The sequence below is a fragment of the Clarias gariepinus genome, chromosome 17 (genome assembly GCF_024256425.1).
Source record: "Clarias gariepinus isolate MV-2021 ecotype Netherlands chromosome 17, CGAR_prim_01v2, whole genome shotgun sequence".
NCBI classification, from domain to species: Eukaryota; Metazoa; Chordata; class Actinopteri; order Siluriformes; family Clariidae; genus Clarias; species Clarias gariepinus.
Window position 1 is genome coordinate 16646510 of NC_071116.1, and position 12665 is coordinate 16659174.

Genomic DNA, 12665 nt, shown 5'->3' on the forward strand with positions numbered 1-12665 from the left:
TGAATGTTTTATGAGGCAAGCGCCTGCATGAGAACCTGCGCCATGCGTTTCTCCTCTGCTTGGTGACAGAGTGCTTTTAGAGCAATAACTCGACGTAGCGTGGGGTGTTAGCTGAAAGAAAGGTCATGCAGCTTTGCATGGGGCCTGCTGAAAGGCCCACCGGTGCGATTCTAAGCCTTGTTTCCTCTCCACTTCCTGCTGGATTACCTGCTCCTCTGGGCCAGGCTGAGAATGTCTTTCTTAAACTCCACATCAACAGATGTTGCCTCTTTTTTATTTTGCTCACTTAGGGGGATCAAATTGACCAGCGCGAATTAGCAACATGTCTACCCCTGCCAGGAGTATGTGTTGAGGCATTAGTTTGCCTTCACATGTGACCGAGAGCTGCATTGAGCCCAGATTTACTTAATTGTGTATGACACTGACTATTAAAGGGAGCGGCGACAAGGGCAGTTTTACTCTGGTCCACTGGCTGTACTCCAGCTCTGACTGCTGCTGGTGAATAAAATGCTGATGGCTGCTTAAGCAGTGCTTATTGAGTCTCTCGTAGGACCCCATGAGTCCCCAGGATCAACAATGGCAGCATTAATGGGTAAAGCGCAATGAGAATGTCACCATGGCAGGGGGCAAATGCTGAACAGAGGGCTGTTCCTGAGGTGGTTTGTGTTTCTCAGCATTCAAACAAGGTCTCGTCTGATTATGTGTACTTTCAAGTCTAGTTTTTTATTGCAGGATGCTTTTGTTAATTCAAAGTCTGTCTTTTTATTATAATATGACAACTTTTATTAAACCACTGAATTGCTTCAAAAATGATTGAAAAGTGTTTAATTGTATGTACAACTTGCATTATTGTAGCACAAATTATATATGTGTCAGAATACTCATTGCACTTTTGCCTTTAGATTATAGATATACGACTATAACATTATTTGTATAAAATGCCTTCCACCTAGTCCACTATGGAAAGCAAATTAAAATAGAAATGAAAATTCTGTGAGCAATGGTCTGTAAATGCTGGCTCTCACCGTTCTTCAACTTTACCTACTCGAATTCATAATTCATTACTGATCTCAACTTGAGATGTCCTCACACAGTTATTATTATTTTTATTATAATTGTTTGTACTTGCCGACTTTTAGAGCAATACCTTGATGTTGCATGGGGTGTTCCCTGAAAGAAAGGTCATGCAGCTTTGCATGGGACCTGCTGAAAGGCCCACCGGTGCGATTCTAAGCCTTGTTTCCTCTCCACCTTCCGTGAATTACCTCTGGGCCAGGCTGAGAATGTCTTTCTTAAACTCCACATCAACAGATGTAGCCTCTTTTTTATTTTGCTCACTTAGGGCAACTTAGTGACCAGTGAGAATAAGCAACATGTCTAACAGGCACAAGAATGGAGATATGTATACTGTAATTGGACTCAATGTTAGTGACCATGGTCATCATATTTCCTGCTAGAATTATATCCATTAGCTCGGTTCGAAAGACTTCCTGTTCACACTATTTCTTTTTGCTGAAAGATCCTGATGTTGCATGATCCTGATCTTTAGCCTCAACCAAGGCTTGTATACATTACTGAACGTAAATAAATAAAAAAATAAAAAAACAAATAAAAATAAGTGCACCTTCTAACATTAACATTTGTAATTGTGTCTGTTTAGAATACATTAGAATACATTATCTGTTCATTCTTTAAGAATAAATCTATATGTTCAACTCATCATTTTATCAAAAAAGATTCTACTTACATTTACAAAAAGGAATAATTTTATCCTGTAGTATAAGACCACCATATATAACTCATATATTAACTCATACATATATCAAATGTGTTTCTGAGTTAAATGCATCTGGTTCTATTTACTAAGCGTTGTTGGTAAAAACAGGACAGGATAAAACACTGTACAACACTGTGACTCACCAAGACAGCAGTTTGAATAACAGAAATTAAATGCACACCAATTTTTGGCTGATGGAGCTACATGATGTTGTGAGATGACGCACATTCTCAGACTACGTTTCTTTCCAGACATCTTTCAGACTGGACCAGAAAAGTTGTCTAACTGCAGAGAACTCCTAACTGTCTGTCCATCAGACCTAGTTATCTCCTAATGATGTGTCCATTTTGACACTTCAGAATCAGTCTCAGAAAATAGCTACAGCGAGAGCGAACACAGAGGGACAGATAGTTTTCCCCTGATATAATTTGTTGCTGCAAATGACAAAACAGAGGAGGGAATAATGCGCAAAGTCAAGTTTAGTGAGAGAGAAAATGGAAAAATTTAGGGCTGTGAGCCACCTTAATGGATATCCTTGCAGCTGCTGGAGAATGGGCTTCAGTAATGCGCCCTTAATGCGCCGCAGCCGTATTTCTCGGAGTGTATCAGGAGAAATGTGCCCTGTCATTTCAGCTAGCAATCACTTAATGGGCCTGCTAAATCTCAGCAAAATGGACAGGCACTGCACTATTTCTGGCTTTGGGAGATGGAATAAAGCTTTGGCAACTTGCAAGAGCTAGGAAAAAAACAAGAGTTAAAAGCAACTTTAAAAAAATAAAAATAAAAAGTATAAAGTAGAGAGAGCAGAAAGGCAATCCCGTCTATCTCTGGTGTGGCTAATGTTTGTGTTTTGATAAAGTGTAGAGACAGTGACAGGAATTTCAATTATCTAATTACGGTGAAATGAAAAGACTTAAGTGTTGTGATTTCTGCAGTCTTTCATAGATCAATCTAATGTGTGCTCACATTGGAAATGAACCAAAATGGAAGAGGCAAAGGAAGGCAGCACCTCCTCAAATCATGCAATTAAAATGACAAATGAGTTTCTTGATATATTCATCTAAGTGGTTAAGTGGAAGGGTTTTATTCCACATCCACAGCGCTGTCTGGGAGAGACGAGAGAGGGAATCGGCTGCATGCTCTTTTGATTAAGGCCGCTGCTTAAATGCTGGGAAAACGCTGAAAGCACTTGCTGTACAAATTAGCCAACCGATGGATGCGAAATGAAATTCTAAAGAGTTGATTTAGGCATTTAGGGGGGATGCGGCTGGCAACTTAAAGGCCTCAAAAGACATTTTTGAGGCTGCATGCATTATGTTTAAGAGGTCAGGCCCTGGAAACAGGTTTTTATTGTGTGCTATAATGAGAATGGTACTGAAAGGGGCACACAAAATAAAAAACAACAATCAGTCTGATATCTATTCTGACCTTTGAGGAAACTTGTGGACATGTTAGCTAAGGATAGGACAGCTATCTGAAAAGGGGGCGTAGACTAGATGTCAGTAGACAATAATTATTTCTATCAAAAGAACACAGCCTCTGTTAATCATATTTGGCAAATCATTTTAGAAAGGTTGCTTTGTTTTGATGTTGCAGCTAACAATAAAAGATGTTTTCCCCAGTGTAGAGCGTTGAAACTACACAAAGTGTAGAAGGACCGATGTTACATTGTATTTTTTTAAATAGTGATTGTGGAAAGCCTACAAATAGTTTGCATAATTGTTTTGTTCAAATTATTAACTATTTTATTATCTTAATCATACGTTCAGGAAATCCGAATGTTTATATAAATAACGCGTACTAGGATACAGTAGAAGTAAGCATGAGTGTTGGCTCCCAGTTTGTTTTAATATTTAATTTATAGTGTATTTATTTGTTTTTTTAAACATACATTTTCTTTGTGCTTTTCCTCATGAAACCTATTGGCCTTTGCAAGGTCATGGTTGAGGTTTGGGGAGGATTATTCATTCTGGATCTACTTTACTCCCATTGGACAGAACCTTCTATTTCCATTTTTAAACCTGGTCATCAACACAGACTCAACTGAAAGCTGTGAATTACACATGTAAAGGAAAAAAGGAAAAATGATGATGATGATGATTATTATTATTATTATTATTATTATTATTGTTGTTGTTGTTGTTGTTGTTATTAAAAAAAGAATTAAAAAAAAATTAAGAAAGGAAATTCAAGGAAAGTTCAATATTTGCACAATTTTTTAAATCAAAATTTAAAAGGAACTATATTTGTGATATTGACCCTGTTACCGCCTTTGCACAAAGGGTCAGATTCAGTGCTCATGTCATTAAAGCACATGACAGTCTCTCACATTTAAGTAAATATTTTTATTTCTCATAATTATTTGTCATTTTTAAATATTAGTAATTTAAAAAAGACTGCAAAACAGAAACATGTTAAGTTTTGGACTTCTGAACCCACAATTCTCCATTGTGTAGAATCTACAACGAACAGATGAGTAGTAGTACATACATGTAATCTGAACACATCAAAATTTATATTTTAAGCATCCTATTTAAATACCCTTTACTTACAAATAAAGAATTTTTAAACTAATACAATACTTTAAGCAATAGTTTAGCACAGAGGGATTGAAATCACTTCAAACTATTTTTATGAAGCACTGGGGATTTGGTTGTGTAAAATAAATGTCCTTCATATACAAACTGCTGAGGACAGTGAATATTCTTAGCTGTAGGAACTAAAGTGAAAAAATGAGGGGAAAATAACCTGACTGTACAATTATTTTGTAATGACTTACAATAATAGAGAAATAAATTTTTACTCAAACCTCTCAGGATCAGTGATCTTTCAGCATGTGTATGCAGTTCTTTTTTTTTTCCATTAACGTGCTTTAATACACATGCGCCATAACAAATTCATCTTTGAAAAGCCAGCTGTATTGAAGGAAGAATTGCTCCTCTCTCTAGTCGAGGCATATTGGCCACTTTGATAGTTCGGGATGATATCAAATGCCCCTCTGCCAGCTCAGTTGAAATGGAACAAAATAGGCGGTGGTCTATAAAAATGAAGTTAGACGCAAGTACGCCACTCACGTCCCTGGAAAGGAAAAAAAGACCCTTTCCTGTTGCATTTTGTAGTCGTCAATTGGTCCGAGAAACTTGCTCTAATGCAGGTAATGGAGCCACTGAGGTGCTTTCATCTTCAGACCCTGTGAGCAGAAGAGAGGACAGACTCCCGCAGCCCACCCCACTAACACACAGTGTGTAACACACATAAGAGCTAAACCAAGCATAGCTGAACTCCCTTGAAGAGGCCAGTTTTCAGGGAAGCTGATTTACTATCCAGTGTCTAATAAACGAGAGGCATTTTACTCTATTCTGCATTATCTACTACAATGCAGTGGTTTATTGTAGGCTGAATGTATTGTGGTCTGGGGTTGAAAATATTAACAATGCATCCCAACAAAAGGACACAACACTGATGTGATTACTACTTCTAATTGTTTTTAATTAAATTATTGCGCTTTATTTCCTTTTATATTCTATAAATTACCAACCTTACTATATAGAGTGAATTATCTATTAAATTTAATTGTACATTTGTGTGTAGAAATTGTGTCATAACACAGAATGTATATATATATAAAATTTAGCATGTACAATTTGATTTGTCTGAGTGGTAGCATCTTACAACAATCAGAACTTTATAATTGAATTTCAGTGTATAAAATTTGCCCAAGCTGATCGGCTGTGTGTCTACATGCTAATTGTCTACAAGCTGATCGGCTGTGTGTCTACATGTGCCTTTGTCTGTGCACTGCATCTGTTCTTGTTATTGCTTTTCCTGTTGAGCCACTTATTACTTGTGGTAAATAGATGCTGGTTCACCACTGACACTGCCCTTATTATTAACACCCTTACTAATCCTTGATGCTGTTTGACAAATGAACCACAAATCTTTACAATATTGTGCCTTATCAATAAATAAATTTGGGTCACTGTATGTTTTAAGGTAAACAGAACTTGCTGTGTAGGTCCAATTACATATCTAAAACTTTTTTTGCAATTACATGATGTTAATCAGTGGTAAAACTGACATAAAACGAGGTATGACAACAATATAGAATTGTCAATTTTGCAACGCAATGCTGTGATACCCAGCTTGATATAAATGTTGTGGTTTAATATTGAATCATGTTGTATTGCTGAGAATGCTTCATCATTTTATCTTCACAAAAATTTTATCTGTTTAATTATTGAATGAACAACTACCATCATGTTTTTGTTTAATCAAATATACTGGATTGAGAGGATATGGAATGTGGAAACTGGTTAAACAAATAACAGGGCATATACCTAATATTATCGTGACAGACACTTATTTGCTTGTATCAAATAAAAACTTGGATGGCCTTTCCAGAAAACTAAGTTCTGTTTTCCGCCTCATGTCAAGTTTTCATGTTTGCCGTATCTTTAATAAATATAACAGTTGTTTGATTCTGAGAAGTCTGAACAAAGAAACAGTGTTGTTTGAAAAGTATAAAAATTCCACATTTAAAAATAAAAATACAGAATAATTTGGAAGTAAAATTGAGTCTGCTTTATGCTCTCTATTATGGTTTGTTTTGGGTGTCTAAGTAAAATATTAAAATTGATATAATTTTCCCCTTTTTTCAAAAATCTAATGGCTGCTAATGGGTAATAGGCTGTACGTGTTCTATGTTTATCCACCCTGTGCAGACTAATTTTATAAGAGAGGCAGAAATAAGGACATGGAGACAGAAAGAGGGGGTGTGATGAGATGAGATTTCATGATTGTGACCTCTCAGTTCACTTTGTGGGAAATAATGTGTTCATTACAATGCAATTACAGACACTTAGGCCCCTCAGAGTGAAGAGCTGAGCTACTGAGAGGGGCCACCACTGGCCCTTGATGCTTGATGCTAACATAACTCTAATGTGTGTATGTGTGTGTGTGTGTGTGTGTGTGTGCGCGCATTTACATTTGTTATTGTGTCTATATATATCCCTGGATGTGTGTGTAGAGTTTGCCTGCAGTCGCAGAGTGTGCAGTTTTAAGGGAGGGCCATTCTGTGGCAGAGTGAGGAATATACTCCTGATCGTTTCCACAGCAACAGATTATTGGATGCAGTACCGTCACTCAAGCAAATTTGCGTGAGTGTCTGTTGAGATACCACACACCTGTAAAAACACACACATACAATAAAAACTATTTAGAAAAATAGACAAAAATATTTTATTGTTAATAAAAAAACATAATTAACATGAATTGATTTTTTCTTTTCTTTTTTTTTTGCTGTTAATTTATTTTCTCTGAACATATTAAAGCTGGAGGAACTGTTGCATGTTGCATGAATAATAACAAGATATTCTGTTTTACTTCACTTGTTAAACTCAAATTAGAAAAAGTTTTACATATGTGTGCAGCAGTTTTACACAACAAATTATGTTGTACTATTATTATAGTGTTAGGGTTAGGGTTAACCCTAAATCCTATTGAGAGCAATGCTCATTTGATTATAATATTCAAATAAATATTATATTATTCAATTTGTTACAGGCTTTAACTACAGTTATACCATAAAGTATAACTGGAATGATAGACAGGCATTCAGAATCTTTGTCTTGGTATTTTTCTCGGCATTCCTGTACAGAAAAAATTTAATCATTGCAATTATTTCCCCAAGTATTTATAATGTCTTTAGTAAACAGTCTATTGATTAAATACAATAATTCATACAACATGCTAATAAACCTAGACTAAATTTAGACTTGCTGTGACTGACATACCCTGAGCTCCATGTGTCTTTAGTGTACTTCAATGCAACACATGGAATTATTATCTTACCTCTGAGTATGCTTTTTGTGTCCTGTGTACTATCATATATTTCATGAGTCCTCCTTTTAACCTTGCTGCACATTTTTTATATCTTTTCTCTGTTAGTTTATTTTAAACACAATCTACACACATTATTTTCTTACTAGTGTATAGTGTAATCTTTAAATAATAATAATAATAATAATAATAATAAATTCATGCCCTCTCACTTTGCAGTGCTTTCTGAAAATTCTGTGCATGTTTGATCACATTACGAGGGTGTGCTTATGAATTATTCTATCACCAGATGTTTACCATTGAGTCTCTCTGTCTTGTGTCATCAACCTGGTAGCATTCTCCCTCATTTAATTTTTTAGGTGTCTCACACAACCCAAGCGCAACATGCACACAATTATTTAATTATATAAATATGCATTTTATAATTAATTATATGTTTAAATTAAATATATTTTTGATATATGTATAAATATTGTGCACTCAGTTGTTGTTTAAAAAATAAGCATTATTGAATGAATATGTTCAGTATTTGATTAAATCCAAGTGGATACAAATGAAGACAGTAAGAGATCATTAAGCACTGCAAGTGTTCACTGATTTCTGTTGGTTTTTATTTAAGATTTTTGTTGTAAAAGTGTACAGTTTTAAACTATGATGTGGTATCTTTAAGCATTCTGTAATTTTGTTTTCTTCTCCATTTAAGGGTCTCCATTATGCACAGCTGTGTCTTGTGTCTTTTGTGGTGTATAAATTAACAACAACAAGAAGGACATTATATTCAGTAATCTATGTTTGCATATAAAATAAAATAATCCCCAAAAACCCGGCCAAGTACACAGTAAAGTACAAAATAATAAAACAATACCTATTAATAACTGAATGGCTACTCTAGACCGTTCAGCTTCAAGTCAAGCTATAGCCATATGCAGAAAATTTTAAACAATCTATATTCATGAATATGAGACAGTTATTTGAAAATTACGTAAAAGAAAAACAAGTTTGTGTTATGCAGTGTAATAAAAGCTAATAAGCTAATTGTGTCCAGTCTTTAAAAGAATGTTGATTATGCTACTCTGTTCTTCAAAATGGTTATTGTGTTCAATCGATGAGTTTACAGTTAATCAAATAAAAAGTCTGAGAAACTGGATGGTCTAAGATCTGAGTGTGATCATCATCTTCATTATCATCATCATCAAGATAAAATGGATATGGGTATTCTCCACGTGACTTAATCAAATAAACAATAAATTGGAAGATCATCAATGAATCGTACACAGCTGTTGTTAACACAAATAGCATTTTACAGAAAATAAAGTAATATTTGTTTCCAGGCTATCCGAGATTCTAAAAACTACAGAAGTGCATTTTCCAATCTATGTGGTACAATTATATAATGCACTTATGTAGTAAAAATAAATAAATTTCCTCTCTGACATTACCTTACAGCACTTTATTTTTTAAATTGCAAAGTCGTTATTTTTCTTTACGTATTTTTCAAACAAAATCTTACATACTATTTTTTTTTTTTATCCTGCCAGGACTTAGAGGTAAAGCCATTGTGTCTGTGTGTGTCTGTGTGTTGTTCTCAGCATATGCGGTCAGGTCGGTAATACTGCAATCCTCTTACAGCAGCCAGCGCGCGCTCAGGTGGGACGCCGCACTGCGCGCGCTCCCAATTTCACTTGATTAAATGGCTGTTTCAAAGCCGCTTAACTGCACCGATTCCATTGACCAGCCAAGTCAAGGCGATTTCATCACCATTAATTCGTTTACTTTCTCAGATTGCCTTAAAAAGCAACTAGTTACCACCTATTGTCAAATAAGCAGCAGCTGCAATAACTTAAAGGTAGGAGTGACACGAGGACTGGATCTCGTGCAGAAAACAAGTCAGGTGACAAAGCCTAGTTTAAATATATGATCTGCTAATTTATAATTCTTGTGCTATTGAAGTAGATATGTTTTTAGCCCTTGAAAATTCAACAGTTTTATCTTTTGATACTTTTCCTTACACCCTTTTAAACTCTCGAAAAAGAGAAACCAGTACATGGACTGCTTATTGAAACGCAGCTTCACGACATTTTAAGGCGAGTTTTGTTTTTTTAAGCTGCCTAACGAAAAATAGACATTGCAATGCTTAATTGAACACCCGATTATTAATATTATTCGGCTCTACCCACCTGATCAGATGAAAACTCCCTTAGCCTGCGCCTGAGGATTACAACTTCCTGTAATTGTAACATTCTCCCTAATTACCTAATAGCATTGCTGCCAGACTCCTGCCAATAATGAAACACTTTGGAGCGTTAACCGCAGTGATTGGAGATGTGATGACAACACGATAGCAGCAAATTACGCCCCCTCAGCTGAGACGCAGCTCAAGCACACTTGTCTCTGCGCGGGTTTCAATATCTACAATTAAACACAATCTTACAGTGACAAGACAACCCACGGATTAGACTCTCTGAACCGAGAGGTGAATCATTTTCACAAAGCAACGGTGTTTGTTTTTCTCAGTCTGAAATTAAAGAAAAAATCTTTCATGAACGCAACGGGCTGAATTAATGACCCAGCTTTTCTTCTTCAAGTTATTGGTAAATGAACCATATTGTGGACAATTGACATAAAATATATATTTAGATCTGTAAATACAATTATTGTGTAATCTAATTATTGTATAATAGTGCTATATCATGTATGCACAGTCACTGATGCAAATAATCGGACACATACTCTCTCTATAGAATTTACAAAAACACAGAAGCAGTGTGTTTAAAGAAAGCGCAAAAAGGTTGCAAAAGTCGAGCTGTATGTAATGCAGGAGGTTTTCTCGGCCTCCCTCTAATTAATCCATAGAGGACTAATTCAGTTCTCCGCCCCGCAGGCGCGTGATTGGCTGAGCGCACATTCCCCACTGCAATTTGCCGCCTGTCACTCACCTCCCAATAAATAGTAATGTTCCTGGCGGTGGGTAGACGAAGAGATTTACGTTTCTGCGTTTTTTTTCTCCCAAGGTTTGCAGACGAAGGGACGCGGCCTGGAGGTTTTGGTTTTGTCCAAACAAGCGGCGAGAACTGCGTTCCGGCCGAGCTCTTTCAAAATGAACCTAAACTACACATCTCCGGGCGCGCAGATGCCCAGCCAGAGGTCAACGTCTTTCTTCATTGAAGACATTTTGCTCCACAAACCGAAGCCTTTGCGGGATGTTTTTCCGTCGCCTTTTTCAAACTCGCTCGCATCTCGGATGCCACTGCTCGAATACGGATACCCGCTCATGCCCACCCCGATCCTCGCCTCCCACCCGCACCATCCGCTGCACAAGCCCGAGCATCATCCCTACTTCTTCACCTCTGGTAAGAAAGAATTACCCATCTCTCCCTTTCTCTCTCTCTTTCTCTCTGGAGGAGCCCATCTAACAGGTGTGCAGAATGCAAAAAATACGGGATTCAACTGATGCTTTTTTTATATATAGAATGTTGCTATTCGTGTGCGTGATAATTCTGAATGTTTGTTGGAGGGCAACGAAGTCGATCCAGTATATAAATTCTAAATAAAGTCAGAAGATGCAGAAATGACTGTACTTTAAGCAAACTTCTTTCTGTTTCTAGAAAAAACACTTATGCACTTAATTTAATACAAAGCTTTGTACAACAAGCATACATTTTTACACTATTTAAATATTAAATTATTATATTTTTTATTAATTATATCGTTAATTTTATATTAAATTTCAAATAGGTTGAATATAAAATACGAATACGTGCCAAACTTTAATGACTAATCCTATCAAATGTTTTTATAAAAATTGTAAGAATGCTTACATTTTGGAAGATTTTATTTTTTTTCTCATATGAACTGTTACTTTTTTGTAAAGGAGTGCAGATGCCATCGTTGTTCCAGCATCACCCGGAGCTGCCCGGGAAGCACTGCAGGCGTAGGAAAGCGCGCACCGTCTTCTCGGACTCGCAGCTCTCTGGACTGGAGAAGCGTTTTGAAATGCAGCGGTATCTCTCAACCCCGGAGCGCGTGGAGCTGGCCACAGCACTCAGCCTCTCAGAAACACAGGTACGCCTTAAAATCGCCTCGACCTTTAAGAATATTCAGTACCTGAGATGTGGAAAGAAAAGTTTATAACGAATTTTTTTCTTACCTTTTTAACCGTTTGCGCAGGTGAAAACTTGGTTTCAGAACCGAAGAATGAAGCATAAAAAGCAATTAAGGAAAACGCAGGAAGAGCAGAAGACACCAGGGGATTCGGACAGATCTCTGGAGAACTCGAGCGCCAGCGAGCTGCACGATAAAAGCGCAGGAGACGCAAAAGACGCAATGAGTCCGGACAGATACACGGTGGACGAAAACGAAGACGATGTCGATATTGAGGACGACATTTGCTCCCCTGAACATTTACTATAGACCGAATAACAATGAACTAAATCGCCCATGTACATATCGATTACTGAATTTTTAGATAGTAAATTCTATTTAGATTTTTTTTCTTTTTATATTTAAATTAATAATCATTTAAAACTATATTATTCAAGCGCTTATGACATTGCGTTATCAGCTGAATGACTCATGATTCCAGGTAGCTTCGTCCAGGAAGAATTGCTATTATTATTATTATTATTATTATTATACCACCACCAATCTTTTCGCCCATCTGACGACAAAAATGAAAGGATCAGGTTTGAAATATCACAAGCCACAGTGACTTTTTGTGAATATGGGAGGGGAGTAAATATTGTATTTGACAATCTGTAAATATTATCACGGTATATAGCACTTGTTCAATTTACACTGTATAATTGAGCACGCGCGCAGCAGTGACTTGGGGATGTTTTTGACGCATCATATCCATCAACTCTAAAACTGTGATGTGTCTCTTGTTAATGCAAAAATGTTAAAAAAAAATATGTACAGTAAAATAATTATCAAAGAAATTATGGTTTGTTTAAAGCAACCCGTTATCATTTTCGATATTATTTTGACATCCTTTTCTGTCATGTCAAGGTTACTGACTTTACCGGGCTTGGTGGAATAAGTAAGTTTAAAA

At 36.4% G+C, this 12665-nt stretch overlaps 1 protein-coding gene across 1 annotated transcript; it reads left to right on the forward strand.

The window, feature by feature from the left end:
* The first annotated feature begins 10596 nt into the window (after positions 1–10596).
* bsx (brain-specific homeobox) lies at positions 10597–12552 on the forward strand. Its single transcript, XM_053475892.1, has 3 exons — positions 10597–10965; positions 11487–11677; positions 11783–12552. The coding sequence occupies exons 1-3, from the start codon at positions 10713–10715 to the stop codon at positions 12023–12025; spliced, it is 687 nt and encodes a 228-aa protein (XP_053331867.1). The 5' UTR covers positions 10597–10712; the 3' UTR covers positions 12026–12552.
* The last annotated feature ends 113 nt before the right edge of the window (positions 12553–12665 follow it).

Coding starts and splice junctions, on each gene's coding strand:
- bsx (XM_053475892.1), top strand. CDS start 10,713: ATGAACCTAAACTACACATCTCCGGGCGCGCAGATGCCCAGCCAGAGG. Junction 10,966..11,486: donor TCCCTACTTCTTCACCTCTG/GTAAGAAAGAAT, acceptor TTTTTTGTAAAG/GAGTGCAGATGCCATCGTTG. Junction 11,678..11,782: donor TCAGCCTCTCAGAAACACAG/GTACGCCTTAAA, acceptor CCGTTTGCGCAG/GTGAAAACTTGGTTTCAGAA.